Source organism: Anolis sagrei, chromosome 1 (genome assembly GCF_037176765.1).
Source record: "Anolis sagrei isolate rAnoSag1 chromosome 1, rAnoSag1.mat, whole genome shotgun sequence".
NCBI classification, from domain to species: Eukaryota; Metazoa; Chordata; class Lepidosauria; order Squamata; family Dactyloidae; genus Anolis; species Anolis sagrei.
This window is the reverse complement of record NC_090021.1, coordinates 236072201-236094010: the sequence shown is the minus strand read 5'-3', so window position 1 is coordinate 236094010 and position 21810 is coordinate 236072201. Positions and strand designations below refer to the sequence as shown.

Genomic DNA, 21810 nt, shown 5'->3' with positions numbered 1-21810 from the left:
CCTCCCTCCGACCACTAGGGGCCGCTCTTTCCCCCTATTAAAACCTGGGAGGCGCTGCCGTCGCGTTTCCCGTGGTGCCCCGCGCGGGCACTCTGGCCGCGGCGGCGGTGGTGTCTCGCTGGTGCCATCGGCGGCGTCGAGGACGTGCTCCTTCCGCGCGCCCCCCTTCGCCGCCCGAGGGCCTCCCTCCGCCCCGCCGCCATGTCGTGCAACTACGTGGTGACGGCGCAGAAGCCCACCGCCGTCAACAGCTGCGTCACCGGTAAGGTGGGGGGGCGGGGGAGGGAGGAAAGAGGGGGGAATATCTCTGAGGGCAACTGTCACTGGGTGTGTGTGGGGGGGGGGGGGGTGGGAAGGCCGCGCGCGCCTTAGGAACAGAGGCCGACCCTCTGGTGTTTCGGACCCCAACCAGGACATTTCACCTCGGCGGAGGACCTCAACTTGTTGATCGCCAAGAACACCCGCCTCGAGATCTATGTGGTCACCGCGGAAGGGCTGCGGCCCGTCAAGGAGGTCGGCATGTACGGCAAGATCGCGGTCATGGAGCTCTTCCGGCCCAAGGTGAGCGAGCCTCTGCGGAGAAGGCCCTCTGCACCCAAAGCACACCTCTCCCCCTTCCTCATTCAGTTTGAATCTGCTCTCAGAAGCATTCCGCCCCCATCAGTTCAGATCAGTTTTCTTTCTACAGCGCTGCTTCTTAAACTGTGGGGCTCGATCCCATTTGGGGTTCTTTTAGCTCAGGCATGGGCAAACTTGGGGCTTCCAGGTGTTTATTATTATTATTATTATTATTATTAAACTTTGTATTGTCGAAGGCTTTCATGGCTGGAATCACTAGGTTCTTGTGGATTTTTTCGGGCTATAGAGCCATGTTCTAGAGGTGTTCTATAGCCCGAAAAAATCCACAAGAACCTAATTATTAAACTTTATTTGTACCCCGCTAGCATCTCCCGAAGGACTCAATGCGGCTTACAGAGGCCAAGGCCTCAACACAACAACAGCATAACAACAACAATACAATTCAAAGCAAATTAAAAACATAAAGCAATAACAAAACATTACACCATTATGCAGTAAAAACCAGGGCCGGGCCACTGATGGGTACAGATTAAAAAGTGCTGGGTGTGACAGGTGGTATGTTGGGATTCTGGACAAGTGCAATGTGCAGAGAGTCTTAAACTCTAGTAAAGTGCTTCTGGGACAAAGTGCTGGGATTTTCCTATTCCGGAAAGGCACATCGGAATAGCCAAGTCTTCAAGCTCTTCCTAAAGACTGCCAACGTGGGTGCTAGTCTAATGTCTTTGGGGAGGGTGTTCCAAAGTTGGGGGGCAACCACCAAGAAGGCCCTGTCCCTTGCCCCCACCAAATGCGCCAGTGACGTAGGTGGGATCGCGAGCAGGGCCTCCCCGGATGAACGAAGGGAGCACGTGGGTTTATAAATGGAGATGCGGTCACAAACTTCAATTCCCACAATTCCAAACAGCCTCAGGCCCTCCCCCCACCCCCCACCCAAAGAAATTACTGTTCTTAAGACAGATGAAACATGGTGTTGGAGCAGGCATGGGCCACCTTCAACCCTCCAGGTGTTTTGGACTACCATCATTTCTAACAACCTCAGGCCTCTTCCTTTCTTTCCTCTCCTTTCCACTTAAGCAGCTGAAGGGGAAAAGGAAGGAGCCTGAGAGTGTTAGGAACTGTGGGAGTTGAAGTCCAAAACAGCCGGAAGGCCCAAGTTTGTGCATGCCTGCTTTAGCTGCATGTTGGGGTCATGAAAAATTGGACAACAGTAGAAAGTTTCGGAATGCCACTCATTTACACAAATTTGTGAGCAACAACATGCAGTGTTTACAGTAGACTGCTGAAAATGCTTCAATTGTATTGTACAATTCAGCTGTAATGCAAGCCACTTTGGGTCCCATTAGGGAGAAAAATGGGACACAAAGATTTATTGTTGTTGTTGTTGTTATTATTATTATTATTATTATTGGGTTGCTGTGAATTTTCCAAGCTGTATGGCCATGTTCCAGAAGCATTTTCTCCTGATGTTTCATCCACATCTATGGCAGGCATTCTAAAAAGTAAAGTATATTGGAAACTAGGCAAAGGAGGTTTTTTATTTCTGTGGAAGATCCAGGGTTAGAGAAAGAACTTGTGTCTGTTGGAAGCAAGTGTGGATGTTACAGTTAATCACCTTGATTAGCATTGAATGGCCATGCAGCTTCAAAGCCTGGCTAGTTGCTGCCTGGGGGAATCATTTGTTGGGAGGTTTTAGCTGGCCCTGATTGATTTTTATCTGGATTTTTGTCTGGAATGTTGCTCATTCTTTACTGTCCTGATTTTAATGGTTTTTAAAATAATACTGGTAGCCAGATTTAGTTCATTTTCATGATTTCCTCCTTTCTGTCGAAATTGTCCACATGGTTGTGCATTTCAGTGGCTTCACGTTATTGTTATTACTCCACAAAAAGAAAAATCAGCCTGTTCTGCAAGCCTTGCAAATGCTGATTTATTGTCAGTAAATGTTTGTGCACAAAGCAAATCTTGTGTGTTGTTGAAGGCCTTCATGGCCAGAATCACTGGGTTCTTCATCCCACCCTGGACATTCCACAGATATATCAACTCCACTTGACTAGTTTCCAACAGACCTCTGGGGATGCCTGACATAGATGTGGGCAAAACGTCAGGAGAGAATGCTTCTGGAACATGACCATGCAGCCCATAAAACTCACAGCAAACCAAATCTTGTGTATCTTTAACCATCAGAAAACAAAGATGTCCCTGTCTCACCTATCAATATGAATTATTTAGGATTTCTGAGTGTTCTGGAATTCCAGGAAGAGGATGCTAATTCTATACTGGTTGGCATGGAACTTGTTTTCATTTGCCTACTCTTCAGATAGTGTGTTATTGCTCCATTACTAGAGGTTGCACTAGCTCAGGGCCAGAAGTCATGCAGCCCTCTAGGTGTTGTTATATCTCCCAGAATTCCTTGCAATTGTCAGTGTTAACAAGTGTTAGTGGGTCAACATTGGCATGAGTCCCAGCTGCATGATCATGGCCACAGTAGCAAGTTGAGTCCCTCAAGCGCATATCATGTTCCTGCTTTTTGTCAAGGAGAGAGTTATGGATCTCTGTGGAAGTTGCCGTTAAATAGTACTTTGACATTACTGTGTGAATCTGTGCCTTCCTGTCCCACAAACAAGGCTGAATTTGTCACACATACAACTCTTTTGCCCTAAGAGTGTGTTGAGATTTGGCCTTAGTGCTTTCCTCTGGCCCTTTCATATTTAACATGATCTCGATTCAACTTGAAATACTGATATTAATCTGTATCAACACACTAGCGGCTGCTGACGAAGAGAGCAGGGAACCGATTCTGACCAAAGTTGGTGTCTGTAATGCTGCCTCAAACTAGTATTTACCTCTGATGGTTTCTTCTGGTGCTGGCCATTTAGAGTCAGATATTTCATCTATCTGCTGCAATTCACTTGAAATACTCAACAAAAGTGATGGAGTTTCCAGTACATGTGATTTGTGATGCCCATGTGATATTTGCATGAAACTAGCAATAAATAAATAAATCTCTGGCCACCCAAAATACAGCAAATGCAATTGTCAGCAGTCAAAGAAAGAACAAATCTAAACTAGTTACAGAAAAATAGTAAGAGCTTCAAAATGTTTTCTGAATTACATTATTTACTGCAAGTAGCTTTGAGTTTCAGGAAAGTGGGATATACATCTGCTTTAAATAAAAGAGATTGCTATTTTTGTGGCTATGCTATTTGGAGTTAGGAAGTCCAAGATGACTGAATAGATTTTTCCTAATTAGAACTTTTATTAAATCTCCTTACGCTTTTCTCCCAAGGGAGAGAACAAGGATTTGCTCTTTATCCTGACAGCAAAATATAATGCCTGCATCCTTGAGTACAAGCAAAGTGGGGAGAGCATTGACATCATCACCCGAGCCCATGGCAATGTGCAGGTAAGGGAGAATATTGGGTGTGGTTGACAGATCATCACTGATAATCACATAATGTTGTTCCATTTTGTTCAATTCTGAATAGATCTCCTGTAATAAAGGTGGGGAACCAAAATGGGATTAGGTTTGGTTGAATTCCTCTATCCATAGACCCTTGGGCACCCTGTGACATCTCTGGATTCTTGACCAAAGCAGTAGGCAGAGCTTTCCCACACATCACTTTAACAAGGCATCTCCTTTCTTTCTTTCTTTCTTTTTTTTCTTGCCTGGAAAAGATGATGGGGGATTCAAGCATCCTCAGTTGCTCTTTTAGGAACAGCTAAGAGCTCCCATTCAGAACTTGGAAGAGAAATATTCAAGCAATGACTGAGAATACATGGGGCTAATGTTCCTCCCTTTTGTAAATGTTGTAGTCTCTCTGTGCCGAACACCATCGTATAACATTCTTGTAAATGTATGTTTTTAAAATGCTCTCCACTGATGGTGTTTTTAATACTATTTAAGGGCAGAAGTACTTTTTATAGTCTAATCCCAATAGTTGTTCTGAGGCTGAACTGTCTGATTGATTTCTTTCTTCAAAAAAGAATATCTGTGCACCAGTATGCAAAGAGAGGAGAAAGGGGAGGGCCATTGCCATCTATGTTCTGTTTGTTGGGCTTCCAAAAGCACCTGGCTGACCATGGCCAGAATGAGTTACTTTGGTGTGTGATTTTACCAGCTCCTATGTAATTAAGATTCAGTGAATATCTGATAGCCCACTTTTCAATAAGTTTAGTATAAAATACTAGAAAATGATGGATGTCTTCAGTGGCAAAGATCTTTTTTTTTTCAATCAACAAGACTGTGTCTTGGCCCTGACCTTGCATTGTTCTCCTAAGCTCAGCACAGAGTGAGAATCCTGAGCTTGGTCCCAATTTTGTAGTAAGGTAATGATTTACATTTGCAATTGCATTGTAGTTTCAAGGTGTTTGGCACACTTGGAAGTGTAGCATGAAAACAAACTCTACTATATTTCTTTGGGCTGGAATGTCAAGGTTGGTTCTACTGAGGCCCTGAAAAAGAGCTCCAACCCCCTGCCAAAACAGTCAGCAACATAATATTTAATGGGAAGGTTGAGTCTTCTAATTGTCATGTTATGTCACTGAGGCAATTGGATCAGCATGAAGCCTGTTATATTCTATGTCCTATATTGTGAGAAAGTTTGGAGCTTGTCAGAGTTGCCACAAATGCTTATAAGTGGAATTACGGATCTCCAGTGACGTATTGTCAAAGTAGCATTATGGTTTTTAATAATACAGAAAATACCTCATAGCAAATGTAGGATTACCACTGAGACTATGCTTGACATCATTCTGCTCCTGTTGTCTCAGTAGTACAACATGACAAAAGTAAGCATGCTCTGACACACTCATATTTTGGCTTGCATATTTAGTACATACTCAGTTAATTTATAACAATAGCTATTGAGCTTAAAGAACCTGTGAGCTTGCCAGAACTATCAGTGCCCTAAGGCTTAATCACACAAATGGAAAACACACAGGGGGATCGTGGAATGAATTCATTATATTATGTACAAACACCTATGCTACTAATTTATCCATTTATATCATATGTGTATAACTCAAGACCCATGGGCCGAATCTGGCCTCCCGTGTCATTTTATGTGGCCTTCCAGATGCTGGACTACTCCTTTTTCCTAATTGGTAGACATCATTATTAGAACTCATGGAAGTTGGGATACAGTCATGTTACTGGAGTTTGAATTTTTATATAAGGTTTGTGGATATGATGCCTGACTTTAAAATGCCCTTTAACCTTTGCCCAATCATAGAGCCACAAGTGCTGTTGGATTGCAATCCCCATTATACCCAGTCTGCATGGCTAATCAGGTGATGGGAGTTGTCATTCAATAACATCTGGGGATCCAAATTGGGTTAAATCTAAAGAGCACTCACTATGTAAAAAATATAGTTGGCTTTCAGTATTTATAAATTCTCCATCCACAGATTCAGTGGTCCTTTGAGGGCAACATAAGGCTGATGTGGTCCTTGATGAAAATTAGTTTGACACCCCTGATTTAAATATTAAAATTGTGTTACATAACACAAATAATAGGCTCTATTTTGTATAGTTAATGCAATTTAGCATTTCTTCAACTATGTGAATTATTTTTTTTAATAATAATAATAATAACCTCCCAGGGTGTGTGAAGGGAAAGAGAGAATATCGATATTAAATGTCATATAGAATTTGAATAACATTAATGGTTGACTTTTCAAGTTAAGACTTCTTGAACTGAAGTACAAGTGCCAAACTGGATGCACTTGCCAAGTGCTATTCATGCAGAACAATGCAGAATTGACAACTGTGAACCAGATGTGTACTGTACAAAGATTCCGTTAAAAGCACTTACAGTAGTGACCTACCTAAGCAAGAGCCCATTATTCATTTGCCACATTTTTAAGTGGCATGAGTGATTTGCTGCTGATTTGCTGCTGATTGTAAGGCACAGACTTACCAACAGAAAATGTAAGAATAGTATAAATAAAGCCTAAATAGCCTAAAGGCAGGAGATGCGGTCTGATCTCAGAAGTGAAGCAAGATCAGCCCTGCGTCGTACTTGCATGGGAGACTGCCAGTGAATACAAGGTGTTTTAGGCCACTGCTTAAAGTGTGACTCCTGACTTCATATGTTGGGGGTTGTGAAATATTTGGCTGCAGCAAAAGGTTTCTGAATGCCACCAATTTACACTATCTGTTAGCAACAGTATGCAACGTTCACAGGGGACTCTGTAGAAGGTGCTTCACCTGTACTCAACAAAAAGAAAAAAAACCCAGCTCGTTTAGCAAGCCTTGCAAATGTTTGATTTCCTACCTATTTTATATACCTATATATTTGGAGTCATATAAAAGTTTCTTAGGCAAAAAAAGGAGTCGCAAGTGGAAAAGGTTTAAGAGATCTTGCTTTAGGCTAAATTCCAGAGGAAGGAACAGGCAAAATTACCTCTGTGTATTCCTTGACTAAATTAACTTTTTGAAATTCGTGGGGTCAGCATGCATTGACAGTTACTTGAAAGCACATACATACACAGAAAAGTTCTGTAAGTGAATATCATTTTAAAAAATCAGACAAGGAATAGTGTACATTTTGACAGGTTTCAGTGGGTTTAATTGTTTATGTTTCATTTGAGTTACAGCTCATTTAAAGTTATACAGAATTAAGGAAGAATCTTTGCATTTTTTTCCTGCTGCCTTCTAGGATCGTATTGGTCGTCCTTCAGAAACAGGCATAATTGGTATAATTGACCCAGAGTGCAGGATGATTGGATTGCGCCTCTATGATGGCCTCTTCAAAGTGATTCCTCTGGAGCGAGAAAATAAGGAATTAAAAGCTTTTAATATTCGACTGGAGGAACTACAAGTCATTGATGTCAAGTTCTTGTATGGGTGTCAGGCTCCTACCATCTGTTTCGTCTATCAGGTATGCATGTTCAACTTCTGTGTTGAAATGGAAACTGTTGCCCAGAGCTAGTAGTAGTCAGTAGTATTTGAATATTAGAATATGATTAGTAGTATTAGAATCTGTGGTCATCCACTGAAATTGAATGGGGATAGATTCAGGAGAGATAAAAAGGGAGCTTGTAGTTAAATTCTGGATGTTGTTATCACAAAATATAGTGATGTCTGTTAACTGGGATGGTTTTAAAAGCAGATTGGATAAATTCATGGAAGATGAGACTATTGGTGGCTGTTTCTTATGATGTTTGTGCACAGCAACATTGTCTCGCTTTATATTTGTCTTTTATTTGTACTATTGGTGCCCTGGGTAACATAACACATCACCACAAATTTTCCACCATGTTGAGAGCTTAGGTTTTCAATATTCCTTTTAAAGTTTTAAACTCTGATATAAGGCTGCCTCAATGCTCTGCAGGCATTACATCCCATCTGGTTTCAGAAGCTAAGGAAGGTTATGTCGGGTCCTATAGAGATGTCAAACAACCTCTGAATAAAAATTGCCAAGAAATACCTATGATAGTTGCCATAGGCTAGAGTCAATTTGAAGGCACTTAACAACATCAACAATAAATTATTTAGGTTTTTGCTATATCAGGCTGGCTCCCTGCCTTGATTATCAGCAGTATCCATCCAATAAATTCCCCTTCAATGGCAACAAAATGTGTGGGTGCTGCCATTTTAAGGAGAGTCCAAAATGGCTGTTATACATAGCCACAGAATACTACTAATGTTCCCAACTGAAGTATAACATATTTAGGGATAACTCTGTTAGTGTTTTTCAGTATAATAAGTAGGGAAGTGGGGATAGTGGGAGTGTGCTGTGGCATCTTCAAGGCTACCTATCTTGCTTTAGTGGATTACAACCCATTTAATTAGATAGAGTACAATATGGAAGCTTCGGGTATGAATGTTCCAAAGCTGTGGAGGCAGATGAGAGTGAAATAGAATACAAAAGAGGCCAGTTGTCAAATTGGTCACAAACCTTCAAAGACTTGCCATACATTCTTCTTGATTATGTTTTATAACGAGCAATCCATTCTTTCATAAGCGGCGGTAGTGGTTAGCTGGTATGTCTGCCAACAAACTGTTTAATATACCATAGCTAATGTTTTTCATTAGAGAGAGGCATTTTATTCATCTTGCTTACTCTTGCATAAGCTGTTCAAAACTGTTTCTGAAGGTGGGATGGGTTATTTTTTGCCTTCCTACCTGCATATTAAATTTAATTTCATGACACATGGTTTGGATTGCAGACTAGATAAATATTCATCATAGATTTGTTATGAAAAATTCGACAGTTTCCTGGATACAGCTTTTCAAACAATGTTTCACTGATTTGCTCCCATTTCCTCTCTTATCTTTTTATGATGCCTTTAAGATTCTTGTTCATATAACTGGGCCAGTCCCTTTCTAAAATAGCTTATTCAGATACAGCATGTCTGTTCTAACAAACTAGTTTGCCGGAACTGGACTGAAATTCTAGTGTTGTCTCCTCTCTCCAGAGGAGGTGTTTGGGTTTGTTATACAACAGTTTCTTAGGATAGTTGAATCAGTAAAGTGTGTCTTAAATACTTCATACAAATCATGATTTGATCAGTGTTTGCAGTCCCAAATTGAATTAAAGTCCCCAAATCCAGATTTTTCAATACTCCTATACAAGAATAATCAAAAGAATGCTTACATAACATTCGAATTGAAAGAGCACACTAGCTCTGCCCCAAACCCCCTCCTCCTTTGGTTCTGTTGCTTTTTATGCATGGGGGACATCAAGCTGAAGCAAAACGCCTCTGCCATTCATGGACACTCTCTCAAGAGAGCTGATATCCAAGGTTTCCAGCTAATAGGGAGAGTTTCTGAGGATAGTAGCGTCTCCCGTCTTCTAGACCCACTGTTATTCACATACTTTAGGCAATGGAAGGGCCAATTGGAGGTATGCAGTTTCATCTTCTCCCTCCTTTCATACTGATTAAATACACTTGGGTCACACCTGGATCACTCTTTATCAACCCAATGTCTGTATGAGGTTTTGACTGTTTAGTGCAGCATGTTACATCCAGCCAGGCTAGAATTTATTCCATTCTGTAGGAAATGCTTAAAAATGCTAGAAAATGCTTAATTTTGAACATCCTTTATGTGCAATTCTTTGAAAGATAATATTGTTTGCTGCCTTCATTAGAATAGTGGTCTGGTATTCTTAAACAATTCAGTGATCAATGTGTTGTTGTCTTTGAGTATATTCTGTAGCTTTATTGTTAGTCATTCCTATTACTCAGACTATAAGCTAAATTCTATCTAGTTATCCTTATTACTCACCATTCTTAACAAAATATTATTTAGTTCATGACTTGAATATCAGGAAAAATTCCAAATAATAAAGTTATAAATTATAGCAATATTTCTTGCAATATCATTTTTCAGGATGCCATAAACTTCTATAATAAGGGGCTTGTAGTTATTAAATGAGTCTGCCAAATGCTAGTGAAGAGAAGTCATTTTTTGCCCGTAGGCTGACCAGGTTTGATATTTGGGGCCCCATTTACACTGCCATATAATGCAGTTTGAAACTGTGATATATAGTTAGTGTAGACTTGCAATTCAGTGCAGTTAAATTGCATTATATGAGTATACACTAGCTATATAATGTAGTCCCAAACTGCATTATGTGGTAGTGTACATAGGGCCTGCATTTCTGTCCTGATCAAAGCCTTTTGTTTGATCTAATGGCTTTCATTTTTTTCAAAAATCTTAACATTGACCCAATAAAACATCATCAGTTCTTACTTCTGTTATACTCTGTTCTTTAGCTCTTAGTTCACCACGAACATCCTGTGTATTTTACTCAGAAGCATATACTGGTGCAACAGAATGCTTCATGCTTTTGCCACCAGTTCTCTTGGTTTCTATGCTGAGTGTGGAATAATCTGTCTGTCTAGTACGGAAGATTAGGCTGGCAGGAGAGGGGTGGGACAATCTATATCCACACTGCTAATTTGCTTGGCTTCTAGACTGGACTCCATTCTATAGGCTTTTATCTACTGTTCATCACAGAATTATGGGATGGTGGTCACAAGACAGTGCGATTAGTGCCTTTGGCAACAGTCCCCGAAAATTTTGTACTGGATAAAATCAATAAAGTCAACAATGGAAGGCCATATTCCTTCATCCCTCTTCCTTATCTATAGGAGAGGTTAACAAAAAAAGTACTTGAGTGCTCAGTGTGACAGCCCCCCTTTTGGATGAAAAGGAAACAAAAATGTTGTAAGATAGTAATTTTATTGGACCAACTTAATTAGCCAGGAGTACTGTCCTTTCTTGGTTCCACATTGATAATCACTATGGTGAGTTTTTTGAATTTATCTCAGATTCAAAATCACTTTGGCATTCCCCATGGGACTGGATGCTCTTCCAGAAACACAAGTCCAAAACTGCCTGGAATGAGTGGAATTGTTTGACTTTGAATCCTGACTATCTTTGGGATTTTCTCTTCATCTGCACATCTTTAGTCAGTGTTTTAGCTGGAAGATTTTAGTTCTTACCCAAGTTATATAAGTCACTGAAATCTTACCAGCAATGCTTACATAGAAATGGAATATTTTAGTTGATATGAGGAGAGATTAGTTGGGGAACATGGGACAAGGAATTATTGTTACCTATTCATTTTGCTCAGAAAGACTCATTTCTTGATCTGAAAATAACTTGCAGGTTACATAATGTTCCAACTCCCATTGGCTGCTGTGGTACCAAAATAGCATTCTTCAGACCTAGAGAAGCTCCCACTCTTACTTTGTGGAACAAAGGTGCTCCTTTTAAAATTTTCAAATTACCTTAATTCGATAACAGTAGTGATAATTATCCCTCACTCATTATTACTTTTTGCATGTGGTAGTTTTAGAAAGCCAGCTATTTTTACAGGAGACTTTGAGACAGAAACAATCTTGAGTTCTACTTGTCTTACTTGGTATTGAGTGAGAGCACTGCAGTACTCCGTCACAAAACTTTGGTGTGCGTTGTCTTCTTCTCCCTAGGATCCACAAGGTCGGCATGTCAAGACGTATGAAGTGTCCTTACGAGAGAAGGAGTTTAACAAGGGGCCCTGGAAACAGGAGAATGTGGAGGCAGAGGCCTCCATGGTAATTGCAGGTATGCTCATGCTCATAAGTGATCTGTTAGCAGTTGCCTAGACCGAAAAGCTGCAATTAGTAAGTCAGCTTTCTTTATCCTTTTAGCATGTTAGCTATATATTTTTCTGCAGTCACCTTGTGTTGACAGTTTTTCATTCTATCAGAAAAGTCTTACATTTGGTGGCAGCTGAATATTTTATTCACCTTTGTCCCTATCACTTGTGTTTTTCCTAGTAGATCCTTTAAAACATTCTAGTAAATTACCTGTAGTTGCTGATGAAATGTTTGCCTACGCAGAAGCAACAACAACTAAGACTTCCTCTAGCTTTTGATACTTTGCTTTGTCATGACTCGTTCTTTCAGTGCTGACGAACTGCAGACAAGTCCCATTAATTTGATGGGCAGTCTGCTCTTTTATCAGTTTTCCTTGCCTGTGATATTCACTTGTGAACACTTGCATGCATGTCTGCTGTCCCAAGACCTGCTTACAGAAAGAATGTTCTTTTATTTGAATCACATTTGAATGAGTGCAAAAACTCTTTTAACTTTATAATGCATTCAAAAGTTATAGCTAGTGTTTTACTTACATTTTTCAGTGACCAAAATGCATTTGCAAGCTAAAATAACCTGGGTTCTTTTCAGTGAATTCCTCCTTTTGGCAGTGCTCCATTCCCTAACTTGTCAGATAAATGGGAGCTTCCTGTATTGATGGCTTGGTTGCTAACAACCACTACAAAAGCAACAAACAAACACATAAAAGAAAAGCTGGTTTTGCACCCTTATATTCTTCAGCCACCCTTCTGGCCACTTTGGCTCATCTAAATATAGCAATCTATTGAAGTGCATAAAAAGGAGACTTTCACAGTAAAACCATTATAAGCCTCTCTACTCCCAGTTAACATGTGCTTGCAAATATTGGTGGTGGTGGCATTAGTGTTGCTGCTCCTTAGTAAATCTCACTTTGTGATTCTTCAATGGCTTTTTGTGTCTTAGTGAATAAGCAGAATCAAACCACTCATTGGTACCATATTTTTGAAACTAAAATATGAAGCTAGCAGCTGAGCCACCCATAAAGCTTAGCCAGCACTGCCCAGAATTAAACTAGAGGCTCAGAAATGCTGTTGTGGGTATGACATATATAGCCTTCATATGTTTACTGAAATGTTGCATGATGTTTTCCACCAGAATGATATATGCAGAAGCCTGCTAAAGAGAGTAAACACAATTCTGCTTAAGTCAAAGCAGAGATCTGTCAGATTAGCTGGCTACATTTATGTAGTCCAAAATTCTAACACTTGTGGTTTTTGAGTCATCACCTTTAAGGTGCTTGCTTTCTGGATGACCTCATGTGTTTAAATCACTAAAAATTCAACAGGGATGTTATTTCAAAAACAAAAACAAAACAAGACCTAGACTGCAAAGGTGATCAATATAGTAAGGATAACTTGGGATAGTGGATAATGAATGAGAGGCTGCAGAAACTTGTAATATTTATTTGTTTCTATACTGTACTTTTTGTAATGCAAGCTAATGATCACTATCTAAGAACAGATTCAACTGCAAGAAGAGAAGCTAGACATAACATTAAAGTTCTTCTCTTAAAGTCCGAGAAGCAGTATTGTTATATTATAGTTAGCTTGCTGACTTCTATAAGTTCTTAGTTTGTTTTACTTTTTTCATAGTCACTAGTGCATACTCAGTGTTTTTACAAACTGATTTCTTCCTTTGAAAAAGTGGGAGATTCTGTGTGTATTAAAGAGCATTAAAGAGTATTAAAGAGCAGTTAGGTAAGAATATAATTATGTCTACAAGAATTGCCATCAGATTGGAAAAAATCCACTTACACCCCCATACCAAAAAAGGGAAATGCTAAAGAATTCTCAAACTTTTGTAAAGTGGCACTTATTTCACATGCCAGCAAGGTACTGCTCTAGATCCTGCAAGGTAGACTAGCAATACATGGAGCAAGAGTTGCTGGATTCAGAAAAGGCAGAGGAACGCGAGAACAAATTGCCAACATCTGCAGGATAGTGGAGAAGGGCAGGGAGTTTCAGGGGGAAAAAACATTTATTTCTGCTTTATTGACTATTCTAAAGCCTTTGACTGTGTGGATCATAATAAATTGTGGCAAGTTCTTGGTGGGATGGGGATCCCAAGTCACCTTGTCGGTTTCCTGAGGAATCTGTATAATGACCAAGGAGCAACAGTAAAAACTGACCATGGACCAACAGACTGGTTCAAGATTGGGAAAGGCGTATGGCAGGGTTGTATACTCTCACCCAACCTGTTCAACTTGTATGTAGAATACATCATGAGATGTGTGGGGCTTGATGAATCCAAGGCTGGAGTTAAAATTGCTGGAAGAAACATTAACAACCTTAGATATGCAGATGATACCACTTTGATGGCTGAAAGCGAGGAGGAGCCGAGGAGCCTTCTAACCAAAGTGAAAGAAGAAAGTGCAAAAGCTGGGTTGCAATTAAACATCAAAAAAAAAAAACCAAGATGATGGCAACCAGACTGATTGATAACTGGCAAATAGAGGGAGAAAATGTGGAGGCCGTGACAGACTTAGTATTTCTAGGTGCAAAGATTACTGCAGATGCACACTGCAGCCAGGAAATCAGAAGACATTTACTTCTTGGGAGGAGAGCAATGACCAATCTTGATGACATAGTGAAGAGTAGAGACATCACACTGGCAAAGAAGATTCACATAGTTAAAGCAATGATATTCCCCGTAGTAAACTTTGGATGTGAGAGCTGGACCATAAGGAAGGCTGAGTGAAGATAGACGCTTTTGAACTGTGTTGCTGGAGGAAAATTCTGAGAGTTCCTTGGACCACAAGAAGATCAAACCAGTCCATACTCCAGGAAATAAAGCCCGGCTGCTCACTGGAGGGAAGGATATTAGAGGCAAAGAGGAAGTACTTTGGCAACATCATGAGAAGAAAGGAAAGCTTAGAGAAGACAATGATGCTTGTGAAAATGGAAGGAAAAAGGAAGAGGAGCTGACCAAGGGCAAGCTGGATGGATGGTATCCTTGAAGTGACTGGCCTGGCTTTGAAGGAGCTGGGGGTGGCAACGCCCGACAGGGAGCTCTGGCTTGGGCTGTTCCATGAGGTCACGAAGAGTTGGAAGCGACTGAACGAATGAACAACAAAACAATAGGCAAAGATTTGAAGATCCCACACAGAAGAGGGGGAAAATTTATTGTGCTTTGCTTTTTTCTTGTAGTTTATTTCCTATTACTTTCCCCTATCACTAATCTTATACTCACTTCATGTTCATGCTCTTCCTTACAGTGCCTGAACCATTTGGAGGAGCTATCATTATTGGACAAGAATCCATCACCTACCACAATGGTGATAAATATCTCGCTATAGCCCCACCCATTATCAAGGTGAGTGCATTTTTCTCTTTGGAAGATGTTGATTTGGAGCTAGGAGTATCACCCATTCTTGTATTCTTTCAGCATGTGTCCTTTGAGTATCTAAGCTGATATAGCTTACACATTGTACTAGGGCTGCACTGAAATTGGAGGGAAGGATTTCATGTACAGTTTTGTGTAGAAAGACCTTTGAGATTTGAGGCAGGTAGATTGCTGCAGAAAGCCCTACAGGTTTGCCTTTTCAAGGAGCACTACTATTCTTCTGGGAGCAAACAAAGCTTATTCAGTGACCCATGTCACAATCCGAGAAGCAGTGGTGTCACTTTAAATCAACTTACTTTGTCTGCAATGAAGTTTTCTTGTAGCTAAATCTTGTTGCAAACATAATTTGTGATGTTGACACTGTGACATTTCAATTTTGGGATCTTTGTATTTAGAGGTAAAAGAAAAGATTAGCTCTAGTTTTCAGAAGTTCGAACAGTTTAGAGAATTGTTACTATTCCATCTCCACAATGCAGCACTATTGTTCTCGATCTGTATAGGCAGAGAGTAGATTGTTAGATGTTTTGAGTTTTAACTTCCGTAATCATTCGTCATGCTGGCAGAGACTGATTGGGATTGAAGTGCAGAACATGTAGAGAGTTTCCATTTGCCCAACATGCATTGGTGAACTCTATGTGGCCCTTGGAGAGACTCTTGGACTTCAGTTCTCAGTAGTCAGAGCCAGTCAGACCAATGGTAGGAATGTTGAGAAATGTGATGCACAAAGAAGAAGAGAAGGTTGCTTACCTGTAACTGTGCTTCTTCAAGTGGTTGTCTGTGAATTCACACAACCTTGCCTATCCTCCCCTTGCCTTGTCCTGTATTTCTTTAACTCTTTGGCTGCTGCTTTGGCCATGGAACTGAGGATTTAAGAGAGAACTTTCCTAAAACAGCACAGACACAGATAGTCTGATTGTGTGAATGCACACATGGCCACACAGAGAACCACAGTTACAGGTAAACAGCCTGTTCTTGTTAATAGTTATGTCGTGTTTTCTGGCTTATTTAAGTGTATCCAATAGCTTCCAGGCCTGAGATTTTTTTTCTATCAAGAGTATCCACTGTAAACACTACCTTTTCTCTTAAAAGAATTCTGAATTGTGTCTCTTTTATGAAACAGCAAAGTACAATTGTATGTCATAACCGTGTTGATCCAAATGGTTCCCGTTACCTTCTGGGGGACATGGAGGGTCGCCTATTCATGCTGCTATTAGAGAAGGAGGAACAAATGGATGGTGGTGTAAGTCTCAAGGATTTGCGTGTGGAGCTACTTGGAGAGGTAAGTCTCATTCTTCCATTCTGGTTTTGGTGGCAGCTCAAGCTGGAGCAGGCACTTGAGAAGCTAAAAGGGTTGGGAAGGAGGTCCCCTAGGAAATGCTAGTTCAAGCAGTAATTTTCTTTGCTTTGCTATAAAGTTTTTGAACTTGGGTTGAACCTGTATTAAAGGGGCCAGGCATATCATATTCAAGAGGCTTTTGTCATCAAGAGAATTGTCTGTTGGAATTCATATGGTGAGAACTTTTGTATCTCTACCCTTTGAGACTTTGTCAGAAATATACTTTTTCGTGCTTCTTCAGCTTATCAACTTATTTCATAAGTTGTTGTTCCTTCAAATTGATTACAACATATAGCCTTCCTATCTTGTGATATTTTTAGTGAGATTTATTCAGAAGAGATTTGCCATTGTCTTACACTAAGGTTTAAGAGAGTGTGATTTGTTCTTGGTCACCCACTGTAGAAGGATTTGAATGCCAGTATCCCACAGTTATAGTCTAACACTTAGGAGTACTTCATCATGTTAGCTCTTGTATACACAGAAGTAGACGTATGGAGTGTTTATATCCTAGAAGTTAATCAAAGGCTCTTGGAGAAATGCGTTAACTTTATGACCATCCCGTGAAACTGATTAAACTGAAAGAGAGTGGTCTGTCAGATTCTTCCTCTTGTAATGTTATAGCTGTATGGATTCAATCTCTGTATCCTCCTTCAATTTTTTCTCGTATTTGTTTACCATGTATTTTATTTTTATCTCACATTTCTCTCATTGTGAGATCAAAGTGGCTTAAAATATATATTAGAACAGAACACACCTAAAGTAAATGTTAATATTAAACAAAATTAAGACAAGACTAAATTAAAAACAATGTAAAAGGAGTTACAATGTAATTAATGACAAAAATGCTGAAAAACCCCCTACAAAAATATAATTTTGGTCTGTTGCATCACATGATCAAAAGATCTGACATATTTCAGAACTGGATGACTGGTAGTTTTTTCTCTGTATTGATATAATTGAATTGTACAATCTTAAAAATATTTTAAATGTTTTAAAAATTTAACATTGTATTTTTCACCTTATCCACATGTAGACATCAATTGCAGAATGCCTGACATACCTAGACAACGGTGTTGTGTTTGTTGGCTCTCGACTTGGGGACTCTCAACTTGTGAAGGTAAAGTGTAGCCCTTGGTGAATTTTCTAATTTGATTGTTGTCAAAGGCTACTTGCTTATCTTCTGCTTACTATATACGTAAATGGCATATCTGCGGGGACATTCAGTTTATTTTTACGACCTCTCATCGTTTTTACAGTTTGGCATTTGTGTCAATTTCTTACTTTGGTGTGGTTTTCTGGAAGATTATAATAGTCTTATCTCCATTACTAGCTCAACGTGGACAGTAATGAACAAGGTTCATATGTCGTCGCCATGGAAACCTTCACCAACCTTGGACCCATTGTGGACATGTGTGTAGTAGATCTTGAGAGACAAGGCCAAGGGCAGGTAAATTTCACTCTTTCTTCCATATGTTTGAATTTCTTATCTTATTAGGAGAGGACATTCTCAATCGTGTTTTAATCCTATCTTCTGTCTTAAGTTTCTCTGAGCTATATATATGATTCTCCTTATTCAAAAGACAGATATTTTGCCTTCACAAAACACTGAATTGTTAGTCTAGACAAAATTGTTTGATCTGTGATTAATCATTGGTCAGTATCAGGGCTGCACAGTTTTGAATCTAGATCTTTCTGTGTCAAGCCTGATGCTCTGTGTATTTTACCATGCTGGCTGCTGTTAATCTGATGAGAGACTCTGAAGTTATTATTCCTCTGGCTATTTGGTGAGTAAGATAAAGAGACCTTAGAAATTAGACCAAACAATACTGGGCAATTTTGCTCATTAAATAAATGAGTTAACAGGGTTAGCTAGTTTGATTTTTTCCCCTCTTTCACCACTGTTATCACTGTGTGCTGTGTATGTGCCTTCAGGTCACCTGTCGATTTATGGCAACTCCATGGATTTCATAGAATTAGATAAGGAATATTCAGAGGTAGTTTTGATAGTTCCTTCCTCTGAAATAAAGCCTATAGCACCTGCTATTTATTGTTGGTTTCCCATCCAGGTACTAAGCAGGTTAGCTTCCAAGATTCAACAGGATGTGGCACCTTTAGGGGATTTAGGCACTATTGTTATCAATACCGAAAGAGAAAGAAAAATAACTTGATCTCTTTGGAAACGGGCAATAATGTAGGAAAGTAAGATCCAGTCCTGTCACTCTGCTGATGGAATGACTTCTATTAGCTTGGGTGACTTCAAAAGACTTTAAAGCAAAGTCCTGGGAGATGGGACCATCAGTAGCTGTTCATTATAATGTTGTGTATTACCTCCAGTGTCAGAGACAGTATAATTATCACTTGCTGGAAAGTATTGCCTTCCTTGTGAGCTTGCTGAAAGGCAGCTGGTTGGCCTTTGAGGAAACCTGCTCCTGCACTGGACCTGATCCAGCATATCTCCTCTAGTGTTCCCAGTGTTGGTTTGAGAAAGGCTTTTTTGGGGAATTGTGCACTATTCCCAAGTCTGATGAGTGGGCTTTTCTCAAAAACTCTTGCTTTTTCACATGGTTTGGGTTGACTGCAGGATGTTGTCTCCATTGAGACCTTTACCTCGTTGACCATATGTAAAATATAGGGAAAATCTATTTATTCTTCAGATCTAAACTAGATTAATCATGTCCAAAGATAAATGTTATGTTTGGGACTCCTTATTGTTAGTACCTGTTTTGAATGAGAAGGTTTTAATAATAGCAATCTTCATTTTGTCACAGCTGGTTACTTGCTCTGGTGCCTTTAAGGAGGGCTCTCTGAGGATCATCCGGAATGGCATTGGGATTCATGAACATGCCAGCATTGATCTGCCAGGGATTAAAGGTGTGTCATTCTGAAGCAAATTGATTATTTTTGGCATCTTTGGCTATGATAGCACATGTCAGAAACAGTTACGGTTTTGACTTATTGCAAAAGTAGTCACATAATCAGTTTTACAAATGAGCTTTCAGTACTGAGTCATAATCCAAATGATTCATTACTGAGGTTTATGAAACTGAAGGTGTTTAATAAAGTTTTAGGAGGTCAAACAGGTTTTCAGAAAATAAGAATTCTATTTAGTATCGCATTTTTCTGCTCTTTAGATCTTACATCTTCCCCGTTCGCATTCTTGCCTTGCCTTTCCTGACTTGCCTCCCTGCTTATTTTTTTAAAAATTATTTTGCGAACATTCTTAAAATCAGGATGAATTATATGGAGTAAGTAAATGTGTAGTTGTTAAACTAAGTTACACAAAGCCAAGAATGCGAATTATTGGCACAGCATGAATATTGTATATTCTCATAAGAAATGAGGATAGAGATGTCTTCGGTTGGCATATTTTTGGTTTTGCATGCCACTAAAATATTTAATTAAAACACAAAATCTTTGTCCCTGGATTGCAGGATTGTGGCCTCTGAGATCAGACCCTCATCACGAAACTGATAACACTTTAGTGCTGTCGTTTGTGGGACAAACCAGGTAGGAGAATTGGGATCTGTTGAAGGATTGGGTGTCCTAATAAGGATTATTGCATGTTCTCTGCTGAGTTTCACTTGAACTTCCTGCATCTTGTAGGGTCTTGATGTTGAATGGGGAAGAGGTAGAGGAAACAGAGTTGACAGGATTTGTGGATGATCAACAAACTTTCTTCTGTGGCAATGTGGCTCATCAGCAGCTAATTCAGGTAATGGCTAAGTTCTTCTTGAGGATTAGTCTCGATAATTTGATGTCTTGGCAATGTTGGAAGACAGTAGATTAATGAACAGCCTGGTTTTGAGCTGGGAAGAAGCAACTATTTTGGTTTCTCATTTCAGATAACATCCGCCTCAGTACGACTTGTCACTCAGGAGCCCAAGGCCCTTGTAAGTGAGTGGAAAGAGCCAAATGGGAAGAACATTAGTGTGGCTTCTTGCAACAGCAGTCAAGTGGTGGTAGCTGTAGGGAGAGTGCTTTACTATCTAGAGATCCACCCCCAGGAACTCAAGCAAATAAGGTTAGTGTGTGAGAGCCCTGTTCTGGGCTGTTTTGTGTTGAAGCTTTGTTCTGCTGTAATCCTGATTTGTTCCTTCCTTGTCAGTTGTACAGAGATGGAGCACGAGGTGGCCTGTCTGGACATCACTCCCTTGGGAGATGCCAGTGGCATGTCCCCTTTGTGTGCTATTGGCCTTTGGACTGACATCTCGGCGCGTATTCTTAAGCTGCCCTCATTTGATCTGTTACACAAGGAGATGTTGGGAGGAGGTAGGAGCTGCTGGTGTGTAATCTGCATTGGGAAAGGAGAAGGTCTGGAAACGTGATGTTGACCAACTCCATTCCTCTCTTGCAGAGATTATCCCACGTTCCATTCTGATGACCACCTTTGAAAACAGCCATTATCTGCTTTGTGCCCTTGGAGATGGGGCTCTCTTCTATTTTGGGCTGAACATTGAAACAGGCAAGTTATAGCCATGACTGTCATTACAGTTTCTATTTTTGCTACAGATTGTGTAGACACCAATTCCAAATGTGACCCCAGGAAATTAATGAACACTCTTGCAGGTGACTTTCCCCTTTGCTCTAATTTCCTGAAACTGTTACCTGCTCTACATGTACTAGATAAAGAACTCTTGACGTGGCAATGCATTTCCTCTTCTTTTTTGCACGTTCTAATGCTCGTTAACATCTAATTCTGTTCTGTTCCTGCAACAGGTTTGCTGAGTGATCGTAAGAAAGTGACTCTTGGAACTCAGCCCACTGTTTTAAGGACATTCCGCTCTCTTTCCACCACCAATGTATTTGCCTGCTCTGACCGCCCGACTGTGATTTACAGCAGCAATCACAAACTGGTCTTTTCCAATGTCAATCTTAAGGAGGTGAACTATATGTGTCCTCTCAACTCAGATGGATACCCTGACAGGTGGGTGTGTCCTGTGGCCTGTAGAGCACAGAAGCTCACTCCCCCTGTCCCTTCCTGACTGATAAGTATTCGCGCCATCTCTATATCTAAGTTTGAAGAGAAAGGGTTTTCCTCTTTTCTTTCTTCTTATTCAACACTTGATAAGTCACTGTTGTTTCCAGAAAGACTCTGGCAGTGTTCTCCCCACCCCCCAAACTGGTGTAAAACTTTAACAGGGAAAACCACTTGCTCTTTTGCGTATGATTAAACTCCTTCCCTATTTTGTTTCTTCTTCTTTTTTAAGATGAAATGTAGTCTTTCACAAGTCAGCCACATACTGGAATAAATGTACTCCTCTTTGTCATTATCTTTGCAGCCTTGCTTTGGCCAACAACAGCACTTTGACAATTGGCACCATTGATGAAATTCAGAAGCTCCACATCCGTACTGTCCCCCTTTCGGAGTCACCCAGGTAAGTAGAGCCAGTTGTTCTTGGATTACATTAAGCCTGTCAATTTTA

The 21810-nt window shown here is 40.2% G+C and overlaps 1 protein-coding gene across 1 annotated transcript in view; it reads left to right on the top strand.

Annotated features, from left to right (window-relative positions):
- The first annotated feature begins 71 nt into the window (after positions 1–71).
- Positions 72–21810, top strand: part of DDB1 (damage specific DNA binding protein 1) — a 33267-nt gene continuing 11528 nt past the window's right edge. The window contains exons 1-17 of the mRNA XM_060770970.2: positions 72–262; positions 413–561; positions 3866–3982; positions 7239–7460; positions 11524–11638; positions 14924–15021; positions 16172–16330; positions 17421–17504; positions 17718–17834; positions 19156–19258; positions 19819–19894; positions 19991–20099; positions 20230–20408; positions 20493–20656; positions 20742–20849; positions 21104–21311; positions 21667–21762. Coding sequence (XP_060626953.1) covers positions 202–262; positions 413–561; positions 3866–3982; positions 7239–7460; positions 11524–11638; positions 14924–15021; positions 16172–16330; positions 17421–17504; positions 17718–17834; positions 19156–19258; positions 19819–19894; positions 19991–20099; positions 20230–20408; positions 20493–20656; positions 20742–20849; positions 21104–21311; positions 21667–21762 — 2165 coding nt within the window. The 5' untranslated portion in view covers positions 72–201. The remainder of the gene's footprint in view (positions 263–412; positions 562–3865; positions 3983–7238; positions 7461–11523; positions 11639–14923; positions 15022–16171; positions 16331–17420; positions 17505–17717; positions 17835–19155; positions 19259–19818; positions 19895–19990; positions 20100–20229; positions 20409–20492; positions 20657–20741; positions 20850–21103; positions 21312–21666; positions 21763–21810) is intronic.